Here is a 16,441-nt window from a genome sequence, read left to right on the forward strand (position 1 = left end):
AGGTGTATAGGATGATGGGGGAGTAGTACACGGTGCAGATAGTAAGGTTCCTTCTAGGTGTATAGGATGATGGGGGAGTAGTACACGGTGCAGATAGTAAGGCTCCTTCTAGGTGTATAGGATGATGGGGGAGTAGTACATGGTGCAGATAGTAAGGTTCCTTCTAGGTGTATAGGATGATGGGGGAGTAGTACACGGTGCAGATAGTAAGGCTCCTTCTAGGTGTATAGGATGATGGGGGGAGTAGTACATGGTGCAGATAGTAAGGCTCCTTCTAGGTGTATAGGATGATGGGGGAGTAGTAAATGGAGCAGATAGTAAGGTTCCTTCTAGGTGTATAGGATGATGGGGGAGTAGTACATGGAGCAGATAGTAAGGTTCCTTCTAGGTGTATAGGATGATGGGGGGAGTAGTACATGGAGCAGATAGTAAGGCTCCTTCTAGGTGTATAGGATGATGGGGGGAGTAGTACATGGTGCAGATAGTAAGGCTCCTTCTAGGTGTATAGGATGATGGGGGGAGTAGTACATGGTGCAGATAGTAAGGCTCCTTCTAGGTGTATAGGATGATGGGGGGAGTAGTACATGGTGCAGATAGTAAGGTTCCTTCTAGGTGTATAGGATGATGGGGGGAGTAGTACATGGTGCAGATAGTAAGGTTCCTTCTAGGTGTATAGGATGATGGGGGGAGTAGTACATGGTGCAGATAGTAAGGTTCCTTCTAGGTGTATAGGATGATGGGGGGAGTAGTACATGGTGCAGATAGTAAGGTTCCTTCTAGGTGTATAGGATGATGGGGGGAGTAGTACATGGAGCAGATAGTAAGGTTCCTTCTAGGTGTATAGGATGATGGGGGAGTAGTACATGGTGCAGATAGTAAGGCTCCTTCTAGGTGTATAGGATGATGGGGGGAGTAGTAGTGACATGTGAGTGGGGTCACCTACCTCCTGCGAGCACCAGGCACATTGCGGGTGGATGAGGAGACAATCCTGACAGGAGGTGACGCTGACACTGCGGCTGCTGCACACATTCACACCTGCCGGAGAAAAGGAGTTGTCAGATATACGAAGAACTGGGGGTGGAGGGGGGACCCCAAATATTCTGATCACACAGCCCGGCCCTCAGCGAGCGCTACAACAACCTACAGCAAGCCCAACATGAACGGGAGGAGGAAGATTGTGTCTGTCTGTATCCATCCATCACATTATATATATATATATATATATATATATATATATATATATATATATATATATATCCTATCCTACTGCTATTATACATGTGACAGTATATATATATATATCTCCAATCCTACTGCTATTATACATGTGACAGTATATATATATATCCTATCCTACTACTATTATACATGTGACAGTTTGGATGTCTGTTACTCAATCACACATAAACCACTGAGCGGATTTGGATGAGATTTGTCCCATAGATACTCTGTAACCTGGAGTAACACATCGGCTACTTTGTATCCCGGTACATGACATGGCTTCACTACTGTTCTGGATTTATGGTCACATACTATATTACATGTCCCATAGATACTCTGTAACCTGGAGTAACACATCGGCTACTTTGTATCCCGGTACATGACATGGCTTCACTACTGTTCTGGATTTATGGTCACATACTATATTACATGTCCCATAGATACTCTGTAACCTGGAGTAACACATCGGCTACTTTGTATCCCGGTACATGACATGGCTTCACTACTGTTCTGGATTTATGGTCACATACTATATTACATGTCCCATAGATACTCTGTAACCTGGAGTAACACATCGGCTACTTTGTATCCCGGTACATGACATGGCTTCACTACTGTTCTGGATTTATGGTCACATACTATATTACATGTCCCATAGATACTCTGTAACCTGGAGTAACACATCGGCTACTTTGTATGCTGGTAAATGACATGGCTTCACTACTGTTCTGGATTTATGGTCACATACTATATTACACTGCTCCTGCAGCCGCTTATCTCAGGTCCCAGGTCTGTTATCTCTCTATGTAACACTCAGCTAACCCTCAGTCCATTGTGTACAAGCATCTGCATATTATCTGATCTGCTCCAGTGCTGACACACTGGAGGGGAATCACCTTTACTCCACATTGGCAGTTTGCTGATATTAAACATGGTGGGAAAAAGAAAATCTAATTTGTCACAAACAACGAGAGCTATGAAGGAGCCAGAAGTCACAGAGTTCTCCTCAAGTGGAGCTGACGGGGATCATCAGAGCCAAAAACATGCAGACGAAGTTGAGGGCAGAGACCAGTGTATAAAATATATATATATATATAAATATATATATATATATATACACAGTCCTATGAAAAAGTTTGGGCACCCCTATTAATCTTAATCATTTTCAGTTCTAAATATTTTGGTGTTTGCAGCAGCCATTTCAGTTTGATATATCTAATAACTGATGGACACAGTAATATTTCAGGATTGAAATGAGGTTTATTGTACTAACAGAAAATGTGCAATATGCATTAAACCAAAATTTGACCAGTGCAAAAGTATGGGCACCTCAACAGAAAAGTGACATTAATATTTAGTAGATCCTCCTTTTGCAAAGATAACAGGCTCTAGTCGCTTCCTGTAGCTTTTAATCAGTTCCTGGATCCTGGATGAAGGGATTTTGGACCATTCCTCTTTACAATTCGCGTTCAGTTCAGTTTGATGGTCGCCGAGCATGGACAGCCCGCTCTCAAATGATCTGAAAACAAAGATTGTTCAACATAGTTGTTCAGGGGAAGGATACAAAACGTTGTCTCAGAGATTTAACCTGTCAGTTTCCACTGTGAGGAACATAGTAAGGAAATGGAAGAGCACAGGGACAGTTCTTGTTAAGCCCAGAAGTGGCAGGCCAAGAAAAATATCAGAAAGGCAGAGAAGAAGAATGGTGAGAACAGTCAAGGACAATCCACAGACACCTCCAAAGAGCTGCAGCATCATCTTGCTGCAGATGGTGTCACTGTGCATCGGTCAACTATACAGCGCACTTTGCACAAATAGAAGCTGTATGGGAGAGTGATGAGAAAGAAGCCGTTTCTGCACGTACGCCACAAATAGAGTCACTGCCTGAGGTATGAAAAAGCACATTGGGACAAGCCAGCTTCATTTTGGAAGAAGGTCCTGTGGACTGATGAAACAAAGATTGAGGTGTTTGGTCATACAAAAAGACGTTATGCATGGCGTCCAAGAAAAACAGAATTCCAATAAAAACACTTGCTACCCACTGTAAAATTTGGTGGAGGTTCCATCATGCTTTGGGGCTGTGTGGCCAATGCCGGCATCGGGAATCTTGTTAAAGTTGAGAGTCGCATGGATTCCACTCAGTATCAGCAGATTCTTGAGAATAATGTTCAAGAATCAGTGACGAAGTTGAAGTTACGCCGGGGATGGAGATTTCAGCAAGACAATGATCCAAAACACCGCTCCAAATCCTCAGGCATTCATGCAGAGGAACAATTACAATGTTCTGGAATGGCCATCCCAGTCCCCAGACCTGAATATCATTGAACATCTGTGGGATGATTGGAAGCGGGCTGTCCATGCTCGGCGACCATCTAACTTAACTGAACGCGAATTGTTTTGTAAAGAGGAATGGTCCAAAATCCCTTCATCCAGGATCCAGGAACTGATTAAAAGCTACAGGAAGCGACTAGAGGCTGTTATCTTTGCAAAAGGAGGATCTACTAAATATTAATGTCACTTTTCTGTTGAGGTGCCCATACTTTTGCACCGGTCAAATTTTGGTTTAATGCATATTGCACATTTTCTGTTAGTACAATAAACCTCATTTCAATCCTGAAATATTAGTGTCCATCAGTTATTAGATATATCAAACTGAAATGGCTGCTGCAAACACCAAAATATTTAGAACTAAAAATGATTAAGATTAATAGGGGTGCCCAAACTTTTTCATAGGACTGTATATATCACACCCCAGTATGCTGTATACACGTGTGTGTGTGTGTGTGTTTATATATATATATATATATATATATATATACACATCACTTTCAGTAAATACTGTACATCTCCCGGTATATAGTATATACTGTACAGCTCTCCCGGTATATAGTATACACTGTACAGCTCTCCCGGTATATAGTATACACTGTACAGCTCTCCCGGTATATAGTATATACTGTACAGCTCTCCCGGTATATAGTATACACTGTACAGCTCTCCCGGTATATAGTATATACTGTACAGCTCTCCCGGTATATAGTATACACTGTACAGCTCTCCCGGTATATAGTATACACTGTACAGCTCTCCCGGTATATAGTATACACTGTACAGCTCTCCCGGTATATAGTATACACTGTACAGCTCTCCCGGTATATAGTATACACTGTACACATCTCCCGGTATATAGTATACACTGTACAGCTCTCCCGGTATATAGTATACACTGTACAGCTCTCCCGGTATATAGTATACACTGTACAGCTCTCCCGGTATATAGTATACACTGTACAGCTCTCCCGGTATATAGTATACACTGTACAGCTCTCCCGGTATATAGTATACACTGTACACATCTCCCGGTATATAGTATACACTGTACACATCTCCCGGTATATAGTATACACTGTACAGCTCTCCCGGTATATAGTATACACTGTACAGCTCTCCCGGTATATAGTATACACTGTACAGCTCTCCCGGTATATAGTATACACTGTACAGCTCTCCCGGTATATAGTATATACTGTACACATCTCCCGGTATATAGTATATACTGTACACATCTCCCGGTATATAGTATACACTGTACAGCTCTCCCGGTATATAGTATACACTGTACACATCTCCCGGTATATAGTATACGCTGTACAGCTCTCCCGGTATATAGTATACGCTGTACAGCTCTCCCGGTATATAGTATACGCTGTACAGCTCTCCCGGTATATAGTATATACTGTACAGCTCTCCCGGTATATAGTATATACTGTACACATCTCCCGGTATATAGTATATACTGTACACATCTCCCGGTATATAGTATATACTGTACAGCTCTCCCGGTATATAGTATACACTGTACAGCTCTCCCGGTATATAGTATACACTGTACAGCTCTCCCGGTATATAGTATATACTGTACAGCTCTCCCGGTATATAGTATATACTGTACAGCTCTCCCGGTATATAGTATACACTGTACAGCTCTCCCGGTATATAGTATACACTGTACAGCTCTCCCGGTATATAGTATATACTGTACAGCTCTCCCGGTATATAGTATACACTGTACAGCTCTCCCGGTATATAGTATATACTGTACACATCTCCCGGTATATAGTATATACTGTACACATCTCCCGGTATATAGTATACACTGTACAGCTCTCCCGGTATATAGTATACACTGTACAGCTCTCCCGGTATATAGTATACACTGTACAGCTCTCCCGGTATATAGTATATACTGTACACATCTCCCGGTATATAGTATATACTGTACACATCTCCCGGTATATAGTATACACTGTACAGCTCTCCCGGTATATAGTATACACTGTACACATCTCCCGGTATATAGTATACACTGTACACATCTCCCGGTATATAGTATACGCTGTACAGCTCTCCCGGTATATAGTATACGCTGTACAGCTCTCCCGGTATATAGTATATACTGTACACATCTCCCGGTATATAGTATATACTGTACACATCTCCCGGTATATAGTATACACTGTACAGCTCTCCCGGTATATAGTATATACTGTACAGCTCTCCCGGTATATAGTATATACTGTACAGCTCTCCCGGTATATAGTATATACTGTACACATCTCCCGGTATATAGTATATACTGTACACATCTCCCGGTATATAGTATACACTGTACAGCTCTCCCGGTATATAGTATACACTGTACAGCTCTCCCGGTATATAGTATACGCTGTACACATCTCCCGGTATATAGTATACGCTGTACACATCTCCCGGTATATAGTATACGCTGTACAGCTCTCCCGGTATATAGTATACACTGTACAGCTCTCCCGGTATATAGTATATACTGTACACATCTCCCGGTATATAGTATATACTGTACACATCTCCCGGTATATAGTATACACTGTACAGCTCTCCCGGTATATAGTATACACTGTACAGCTCTCCCGGTATATAGTATATACTGTACAGCTCTCCCGGTATATAGTATACACTGTACAGCTCTCCCGGTATATAGTATATACTGTACAGCTCTCCCGGTATATAGTATACACTGTACACATCTCCCGGTATATAGTATATACTGTACAGCTCTCCCGGTATATAGTATATACTGTACAGCTCTCCCGGTATATAGTATACACTGTACAGCTCTCCCGGTATATAGTATACACTGTACAGCTCTCCCGGTATATAGTATATACTGTACAGCTCTCCCGGTATATAGTATATACTGTACAGCTCTCCCGGTATATAGTATACACTGTACAGCTCTCCCGGTATATAGTATACACTGTACAGCTCTCCCGGTATATAGTATATACTGTACAGCTCTCCCGGTATATAGTATACACTGTACAGCTCTCCCGGTATATAGTATATACTGTACACATCTCCCGGTATATAGTATATACTGTACACATCTCCCGGTATATAGTATACACTGTACAGCTCTCCCGGTATATAGTATACACTGTACAGCTCTCCCGGTATATAGTATACACTGTACAGCTCTCCCGGTATATAGTATACACTGTACAGCTCTCCCGGTATATAGTATATACTGTACACATCTCCCGGTATATAGTATATACTGTACACATCTCCCGGTATATAGTATACACTGTACAGCTCTCCCGGTATATAGTATACACTGTACACATCTCCCGGTATATAGTATACACTGTACACATCTCCCGGTATATAGTATACGCTGTACAGCTCTCCCGGTATATAGTATACGCTGTACAGCTCTCCCGGTATATAGTATATACTGTACACATCTCCCGGTATATAGTATATACTGTACACATCTCCCGGTATATAGTATACACTGTACAGCTCTCCCGGTATATAGTATATACTGTACAGCTCTCCCGGTATATAGTATATACTGTACAGCTCTCCCGGTATATAGTATATACTGTACACATCTCCCGGTATATAGTATATACTGTACACATCTCCCGGTATATAGTATACACTGTACAGCTCTCCCGGTATATAGTATACACTGTACAGCTCTCCCGGTATATAGTATACGCTGTACACATCTCCCGGTATATAGTATACGCTGTACACATCTCCCGGTATATAGTATACGCTGTACAGCTCTCCCGGTATATAGTATACACTGTACAGCTCTCCCGGTATATAGTATATACTGTACACATCTCCCGGTATATAGTATATACTGTACACATCTCCCGGTATATAGTATACACTGTACAGCTCTCCCGGTATATAGTATACACTGTACAGCTCTCCCGGTATATAGTATACACTGTACAGCTCTCCCGGTATATAGTATACACTGTACAGCTCTCCCGGTATATAGTATATACTGTACAGCTCTCCCGGTATATAGTATACACTGTACAGCTCTCCCGGTATATAGTATACGCTGTACAGCTCTCCCGGTATATAGTATACACTGTACAGCTCTCCCGGTATATAGTATACACTGTACAGCTCTCCCGGTATATAGTATATACTGTACACATCTCCCGGTATATAGTATACACTGTACAGCTCTCCCGGTATATAGTATACACTGTACAGCTCTCCCGGTATATAGTATACGCTGTACAGCTCTCCCGGTATATAGTATACGCTGTACAGCTCTCCCGGTATATAGTATACACTGTACAGCTCTCCCGGTATATAGTATACACTGTACAGCTCTCCCGGTATATAGTATATACTGTACAGCTCTCCCGGTATATAGTATATACTGTACAGCTCTCCCGGTATATAGTATATGCTGTACAGCTCTCCCGGTATATAGTATATACTGTACACATCTCCCGGTATATAGTATATACTGTACAGCTCTCCCGGTATATAGTATATACTGTACACATCTCCCGGTATATAGTATACACTGTACACATCTCCCGGTATATAGTATATACTGTACACATCTCCCGGTATATAGTATATGCTGTACAGCTCTCCCGGTATATAGTATATACTGTACACATCTCCCGGTATATAGTATATACTGTACAGCTCTCCCGGTATATAGTATATACTGTACAGCTCTCCCGGTATATAGTATATGCTGTACAGCTCTCCCGGTATATAGTATATACTGTACACATCTCCCGGTATATAGTATACACTGTACAGCTCTCCCGGTATATAGTATACACTGTACAGCTCTCCCGGTATATAGTATACGCTGTACAGCTCTCCCGGTATATAGTATACGCTGTACAGCTCTCCCGGTATATAGTATACGCTGTACAGCTCTCCCGGTATATAGTATACACTGTACAGCTCTCCCGGTATATAGTATACACTGTACAGCTCTCCCGGTATATAGTATACACTGTACAGCTCTCCCGGTATATAGTATATACTGTACACATCTCCCGGTATATAGTATACACTGTACAGCTCTCCCGGTATATAGTATATACTGTACAGCTCTCCCGGTATATAGTATATACTGTACACATCTCCCGGTATATAGTATATACTGTACAGCTCTCCCGGTATATAGTATATACTGTACAGCTCTCCCGGTATATAGTATATACTGTACAGCTCTCCCGGTATATAGTATATACTGTACAGCTCTCCCGGTATATAGTATATACTGTACAGCTCTCCCGGTATATAGTATACACTGTACACATCTCCCGGTATATAGTATATACTGTACACATCTCCCGGTATATAGTATATGCTGTACAGCTCTCCCGGTATATAGTATATACTGTACACATCTCCCGGTATATAGTATATACTGTACAGCTCTCCCGGTATATAGTATATACTGTACAGCTCTCCCGGTATATAGTATATGCTGTACAGCTCTCCCGGTATATAGTATATACTGTACACATCTCCCGGTATATAGTATACACTGTACAGCTCTCCCGGTATATAGTATACACTGTACAGCTCTCCCGGTATATAGTATACGCTGTACAGCTCTCCCGGTATATAGTATACGCTGTACAGCTCTCCCGGTATATAGTATACGCTGTACAGCTCTCCCGGTATATAGTATACACTGTACAGCTCTCCCGGTATATAGTATACACTGTACACATCTCCCGGTATATAGTATATACTGTACAGCTCTCCCGGTATATAGTATACACTGTACAGCTCTCCCGGTATATAGTATACACTGTACACATCTCCCGGTATATAGTATACACTGTACAGCTCTCCCGGTATATAGTATACACTGTACACATCTCCCGGTATATAGTATATGCTGTACAGCTCTCCCGGTATATAGTATATACTGTACACATCTCCCGGTATATAGTATATACTGTACAGCTCTCCCGGTATATAGTATATACTGTACAGCTCTCCCGGTATATAGTATACACTGTACAGCTCTCCCGGTATATAGTATATACTGTACAGCTCTCCCGGTATATAGTATACACTGTACAGCTCTCCCGGTATATAGTATATACTGTACACATCTCCCGGTATATAGTATACACTGTACAGCTCTCCCGGTATATAGTATATACTGTACAGCTCTCCCGGTATATAGTATATACTGTACACATCTCCCGGTATATAGTATATACTGTACAGCTCTCCCGGTATATAGTATATACTGTACAGCTCTCCCGGTATATAGTATATACTGTACAGCTCTCCCGGTATATAGTATATACTGTACAGCTCTCCCGGTATATAGTATATACTGTACAGCTCTCCCGGTATATAGTATATACTGTACAGCTCTCCCGGTATATAGTATACACTGTACAGCTCTCCCGGTATATAGTATATACTGTACAGCTCTCCCGGTATATAGTATATACTGTACAGCTCTCCCGGTATATAGTATACACTGTACAGCTCTCCCGGTATATAGTATACACTGTACACATCTCCCGGTATATAGTATATACTGTACAGCTCTCCCGGTATATAGTATACACTGTACACATCTCCCGGTATATAGTATACGCTGTACAGCTCTCCCGGTATATAGTATATACTGTACAGCTCTCCCGGTATATAGTATACACTGTACAGCTCTCCCGGTATATAGTATATACTGTACAGCTCTCCCGGTATATAGTATATACTGTACAGCTCTCCCGGTATATAGTATACACTGTACAGCTCTCCCGGTATATAGTATACACTGTACAGCTCTCCCGGTATATAGTATACACTGTACAGCTCTCCCGGTATATAGTATACACTGTACAGCTCTCCCGGTATATAGTATACACTGTACACATCTCCCGGTATATAGTATACACTGTACAGCTCTCCCGGTATATAGTATACACTGTACAGCTCTCCCGGTATATAGTATATACTGTACAGCTCTCCCGGTATATAGTATACACTGTACAGCTCTCCCGGTATATAGTATATGCTGTACAGCTCTCCCGGTATATAGTATATACTGTACAGCTCTCCCGGTATATAGTATACACTGTACAGCTCTCCCGGTATATAGTATACACTGTACAGCTCTCCCGGTATATAGTATACACTGTACAGCTCTCCCGGTATATAGTATACACTGTACAGCTCTCCCGGTATATAGTATATACTGTACACATCTCCCGGTATATAGTATATGCTGTACAGCTCTCCCGGTATATAGTATATACTGTACAGCTCTCCCGGTATATAGTATACACTGTACAGCTCTCCCGGTATATAGTATATGCTGTACACATCTCCCGGTATATAGTATATACTGTACAGCTCCCGGTCTCCATTACTATATTACTCCCCTCCCCCTCCCGGGTCTCTCACCCGCGGGTGTGTGTGGGGCGCAGCAGAGCAGCAGGGCGCCGAGCAGGAGGCTCCGGGTCATGGTTCGGACTTGTAGCCGCTCACAGGCCGCGGATCCCCCGGGAGGAGAACATCAGAGCCCGCAGTGTCCGCCGCCCGGGCCCCGAGAGTCAGGGCACCGCCCACCCCGGCAGAGCCCGCCCACACAAACACAGACACGCCCTATTAACCCCTTCGGCTGAGGAGCCCTGAGAACATGCCGATGGATTAACCCCCCGCTGCCCGGCTATACGTGCGGAACGGAAGGAAAGGAATCACCGCAAGAGTGACAGCACAGCGCCACCTGGCGGACTGACCGAGACAGCGCATGAGCACAGCCCGCGGATACGCTGCAGATATCCTAGGACAACTCAGCCACACAGTGCGGAAAAATCTGCACCGGCTTGTCCTGAGAGATCGGCAAAAATCATCAGCAGAGACGTCCAGCTGATAGGCCCCTGCGTAGGAGCTGTATGTGGGCCCCTGCGTAGGAGCTGTATGTGGGCCCCTGCGTAGGAGCTGTATGTGGGCCCCTGCGTAGGAGCTGTATGTGGGCCCCTGCGTAGGAGCTGTATGTGGGCCCCTGGGTAGGAGCTGTATGTGGGCCCCTGGGTAGGAGCTGTATGTGGGCCCCTGGGTAGGAGCTGTATGTGGGCCCCTGGGTAGGAGCTGTATGTGGGCCCCTGCGTAGGAGCTGTATATGGGCCCCTGCGTAGGAGCTGTATATGGGCCCCTGCGTAGGAGCTGTATATGGGCCCCTATTAAGGAGCTCTATATGGGCCCCTGCATAGGAGCTGTATATGGGCCCCTATTAAGGAGCTCTATATGGGCCCCTGTGTAGGAGCTGTATGTGGGCCCTTTGTTATCCCGTATTTTCCCATACAGCGCCCCCTTATGATGTAATTGTGCCCCATAAAGTTACAATATATCAGGCATTTCTGTGCAGCCTAATAGACAGTGAGGGGCTGATGTTCGGGGCCAGGGGCCCTTCACTTTCTGGCCCAGGCAGATCTCCGGATCTTTGTGATAGTAATGTCAGGATCAAGTCTGGAGCAAAAACCATCAAGAGCGATCCGAAGATCCCTGGAGATCGGATCCTGAGAGTCCTGGAGGGCGGATCCTGAGTGTCCTGGAGGGCGGATCCTGAGTGTCCTGGAGGGCGGATCCTGAGTGTCCTGAAGGGCGGATCCTGAGTGTCCTGGAGGGCGGATCCTGAGTGTCCTGGAGGGCGGATCCTGAGAGTCCTGGAGGGCGGATCCTGAGTGTCCTGGAGGGCGGATCCTGAGAGTCCTGGAGGGCGGATCCTGAGTGTCCTGGAGGGCGGATCCTGAGAGTCCTGGAGGGCGGATCCTGAGTGTCCTGGAGGGCGGATCCTGAGAGTCCTGGAGGGCGGATCCTGAGTGTCCTGGAGGGCGGATCCTGAGTGTCCTGGAGGGCGGATCCTGAGAGTCCTGGAGGGCGGATCCTGAGAGTCCTGGAGGGCGGATCCTGAGTGTCCTGGAGGGCGGATCCTGAGTGTCCTGGAGGGCGGATCCTGAGTGTCCTGGAGGGCGGATCCTGAGAGTCCTGGAGGGCGGATCCTGAGTGTCCTGGAGGGCGGATCCTGAGTGTCCTGGAGGGCGGATCCTGAGTGTCCTGGAGGGCGGATCCTGAGTGTCCTGGAGGGCGGATCCTGAGTGTCCTGGAGGGCGGATCCTGAGTGTCCTGGAGGGCGGATCCTGAGTGTCCTGGAGGGCGGATCCTGAGAGTCCTGGAGGGCGGATCCTGAGTGTCCTGGAGGGCGGATCCTGAGAGTCCTGGAGGGCGGATCCTGAGTGTCCCAGGAAGAGAGTGGATCCCAAGAATAGTGGAGAGCAGATACTGAGAGCGATGGGGAGCGGATCCTGAGACTTCTGGAGATAATATATTGAGAGTCCCAGAAATGGGATCCCATAAGCCCTCGCGAGTGATTCCTGGGATCCCGCTGCCAGCTACGCTTTATAAATTACACTGGACACATTTTAATAAAGTTTTTGCTTCCTTGAAAATTTCAGGTGATTCTGAGAAACCCTTCAGGCAGAAACCTAATGTGTGACAGTCGGTGTCAGGTGTGAGAGACCTGAGATAAGCGATAGCTGTCACCATCAGTGCGAGTGTCCTCCATGTCCGGAGCGGCCCGGGTTACTGGCCAGCAATAGTCACACTGGTGGATTCCTGCAGCCCTGATTACGCTTTCCCATCGTGACAATATCCTGGTGAAACCCTGCACCATGCTCCTCACTGACTGCACCCAGATTTGCATTGTCTTGTTGGAAGGTGAAGCTTTGGCCCGGTCTGAGGTCCAGAGCGCTCTGAAGAGGTTTCTTCCAGGATCTCTCTGTACTTGGGCGCATTCATCTTTCCTTCCATTCCAACCAGTCGTCCTGTCCCTGCCCCATAGCCTGATGCTGCCCCCCATGTGTCACTGGTGGGATTGTATTGGGCAGGTGATGGGCCGGGCCTGGTTGTCTCCACACAGACCATCCTCAGAGCAGAGAATCTTATTTCTCATAGTCTGGGAGTCCTTCATGTGTTTTTTGGCTTTCCTATGTCTTGCACTGAGGTGAGGTTTCCTTCGGGCCCCTCTGCCATAAAGCCCGGACTGGTGGAGGCCGCAGTGATCAGTGATTTTGTGGAACTTTCTCCCATCTCAGGAGCTCGGCCTCAGTGATCTTTGGCTTCTTCTTTACCTCTCACCATGGCTCTTCTCTCAGCATTGCTCAGTTTGTCTGGACGGCCGGGACTAGGAAGAGTTCTGGTTGTCCCAAACTTCTTCCATGTAAGGAGGCCGCTGTGTTCTGAGGAACCTTGGCCAGATCTGTTCCTTGTCACAATCCTGTCTCTGAGCTCCTTGGGCAGTTCCTTTGACCTCCTGATTCTCCTTTGCTGTGAGGTCTTATATAGACAGGTCTGCGCCTCCTAATCACGTCCAATCAGGTTCATTACACACAGCCGGACTCCAAGGAAGGAGAAGAAGCATCTCAAGGAGGATCAGAAGGAAATGGACCTGCGAGTTACATATGAGCGTCACAGCAGAGGCTCCGAATACTTCTGGCCGGGTGAGAGCTCAGGTTTTCTTTTTCAATAAATTTGCAAAAATCTCTCCATTTCTGTTTATTTTTTCTATCAAGATGGGGCCGAGTGTCCATTACTGAGACATAACATGGCGGCAAGGAGACAACGAGGGGAAATGTGAAGGGTCTGAAGACTTCCCGAAGCCCCTGTATATCTGAGGTGCAGGGCCGCTACCATTACATCTCCACAGACGCTCCAGTACTTGATGTTTTCCATGTTCTCGGATGTTTCTTTCATGTGACAGCACAGCCAACAGGTCGTGAAGGATAAACATTGTGTGACAAGACGCCTGGAGACATAACACTAATGAGTCAATAAGAAGACGCCACTGATTCGGCTCCTGAACAACCCGAAGCTGCGAACAACCCAGCAATGACTGTGCAGAGACATAGGACGTCAACCTGTTCACAAAACTGTGGGGGCAGATGAAGAAGGACATTAAACAAGGGAAGGGGGAGGGAGGGGCAGGGGGGGGGGAGCTGGAGGTTTAATGTCCCTCTTCATCTGCTAACATTTAACATAAAAAAAAAACCCTCCTCTCCTTTCCTCTCCTCGCTCCTTTCCTCTCCTCGCTCCTTTCCTCTCCTCGCTCCTTTCCTCTCCTCGCTCCTTTCCTCTCCTCGCTCCTTTCCTCTCCTCGCTCCTTCCCTCTCCTCGCTCCTTTCCTCTCCTCGCTCCTTCCCTCTCCTCGCTCCTTCCCTCTCCTCGCTCCTTCCCTCTCCTCGCTCCTTCCCTCTCCTCGCTCCTTTCCTCTCCTCGCTCCTTCCCTCTCCTCGCTCCTTTCCTCTCCTCGCTCCTTTCCTCTCCTCGCTCCTTCCCTCTCCTCGCTCCTTCCCTCTCCTCGCTCCTTTCCTCTCCTCGCTCCTTCCCTCTCCTCGCTCCTTTCCTCTCCTCGCTCCTTCCCTCTCCTCGCTCCTTCCCTCTCCTCGCTCCTTCCCTCTCCTCGCTCCTTTCCTCTCCTCGCTCCTTTCCTCTCCTCGCTCCTTTCCTTTCCTCTCCTCGCTCCTTTCCTCCCCTCGCTCCTTTCCTCCCCTCGCTCCTTTCCTCCCCTCGCTCCTTTCCTCTCCTCGCTCCTCTCCTCGATCCTTTCCTCTCCTCGATCCTTTCCTCTCCTCGATCCTTTCCTTTCCTCTCCTCGCTCCTTTCCTCTCCTCGCTCCTTTCCTCTCCTCGCTCCTTTCCTCTCCTCGCTCCTTTCCTCGATCCTTTCCTCTCCTCGATCCTTTCCTCTCCTCGATCCTTTCCTTTCCTCTCCTCGATCCTTTCCTCTCCTCGATCCTTTCCTCTCCTCGATCCTTTCCTCTCCTCGATCCTTTCCTCTCCTCGATCCTTTCCTCTCCTCCTCTCTCTTCTCCTCTCCCCTATCCCCTGCTCCCCTCTCTTTGCTCCCATGTCCTTCGCTCCTCCCCTCTCCTCGCTCCTCCCCTCTCCTCGCTCCTCTCCTCGCTCCTTTCCTTCCCTCTCCTCGCTCCTTTCCTTTCCTCTCCTCGCTCCTCCCCTCTCCTCGCTCCTCCCCTCTCCTCGCTCCTCCCCTCTCCTCGCTCCTCCCCTCTCTCCTTTCCTCGCTCCTCCCCTCTCTCCTTTCCTCTCCTCCCCTCTCTTCTCCTCTCCCCTATCCCCTGCTCCCATGTCCTTCGCTCCTCCCCTCTCCTCGTTCCTTTCCTCTCCTCGCTCCTCCCCTCTCCTCGCTCCTTTCCTCTCCTCCCCTCTCCCCTCTCTTTGCTCCCCTCTCCTCGCTCCTTTCCTCCCCTCTCCTCTCCTCGCTCCTTTCCTCGCTCCCCTCTCCTCATGTTTAGCGCCATCCAGGCCAGTGCTTGTGCACTTGATAAAGGACCACATTGTGTTCAAACCGCATTGTGCTACGTTTCATTATTAATAAAGAAGAATCCCTGAAATTGTTTGGGTGAGCGCTGCCGTCCTTCTGGCCTGAATACCTATCAGATTGGTCGACTGCTAACCTGTATACCATGTCTGAGAGCTTGTCACAGCCCCGCCCCCGTTACTGACATCACTGATACAATATTATCACAGCCCCGCCCCTGTTACTGACATCACTGATACAATATTATCACAGCCCCGTCACTGACATCACTGATACAATATTATCACAGCCCCGTCACTGACATCACTGATACAATATTATCACAGCCCCGCCCCTGTTACTGACATCACTGATACAATATTATCACAGCCCCGCCCCTGTTACTGACATCACTGATACAATATTATCACAGCCCCGCCCCTGTTACTGACATCACTGATACAATATTATCACAGCCCCGTCACTGACATCACTGATACAATATTATCACAGCCCCGTCACTGACATCACTGATACAATATTA

General features: G+C 46.5%; 1 protein-coding gene across 1 annotated transcript in view; it reads right to left on the reverse strand.

Annotated features, from left to right (window-relative positions):
* Window positions 1-11,133, reverse strand: part of ITGB5 (integrin subunit beta 5) — a 63,859-nt gene extending 52,726 nt beyond the window's left edge. Inside the window, exons 1-2 of the mRNA XM_075285486.1 lie at window positions 10,987-11,133; window positions 944-1,035 (exon numbers count right to left, since the gene is read on the reverse strand). Of these exons, the coding sequence (XP_075141587.1) occupies window positions 944-1,035; window positions 10,987-11,047 (153 nt within the window). The 5' untranslated portion in view covers window positions 11,048-11,133. The remainder of the gene's footprint in view (window positions 1-943; window positions 1,036-10,986) is intronic.
* Window positions 11,134-16,441: the final 5,308 nt, after the last annotated feature.

The sequence above is a fragment of the Leptodactylus fuscus genome, chromosome 8 (assembly GCF_031893055.1).
Source record: "Leptodactylus fuscus isolate aLepFus1 chromosome 8, aLepFus1.hap2, whole genome shotgun sequence".
In the NCBI taxonomy this organism is placed as follows: Eukaryota; Metazoa; Chordata; class Amphibia; order Anura; family Leptodactylidae; genus Leptodactylus; species Leptodactylus fuscus.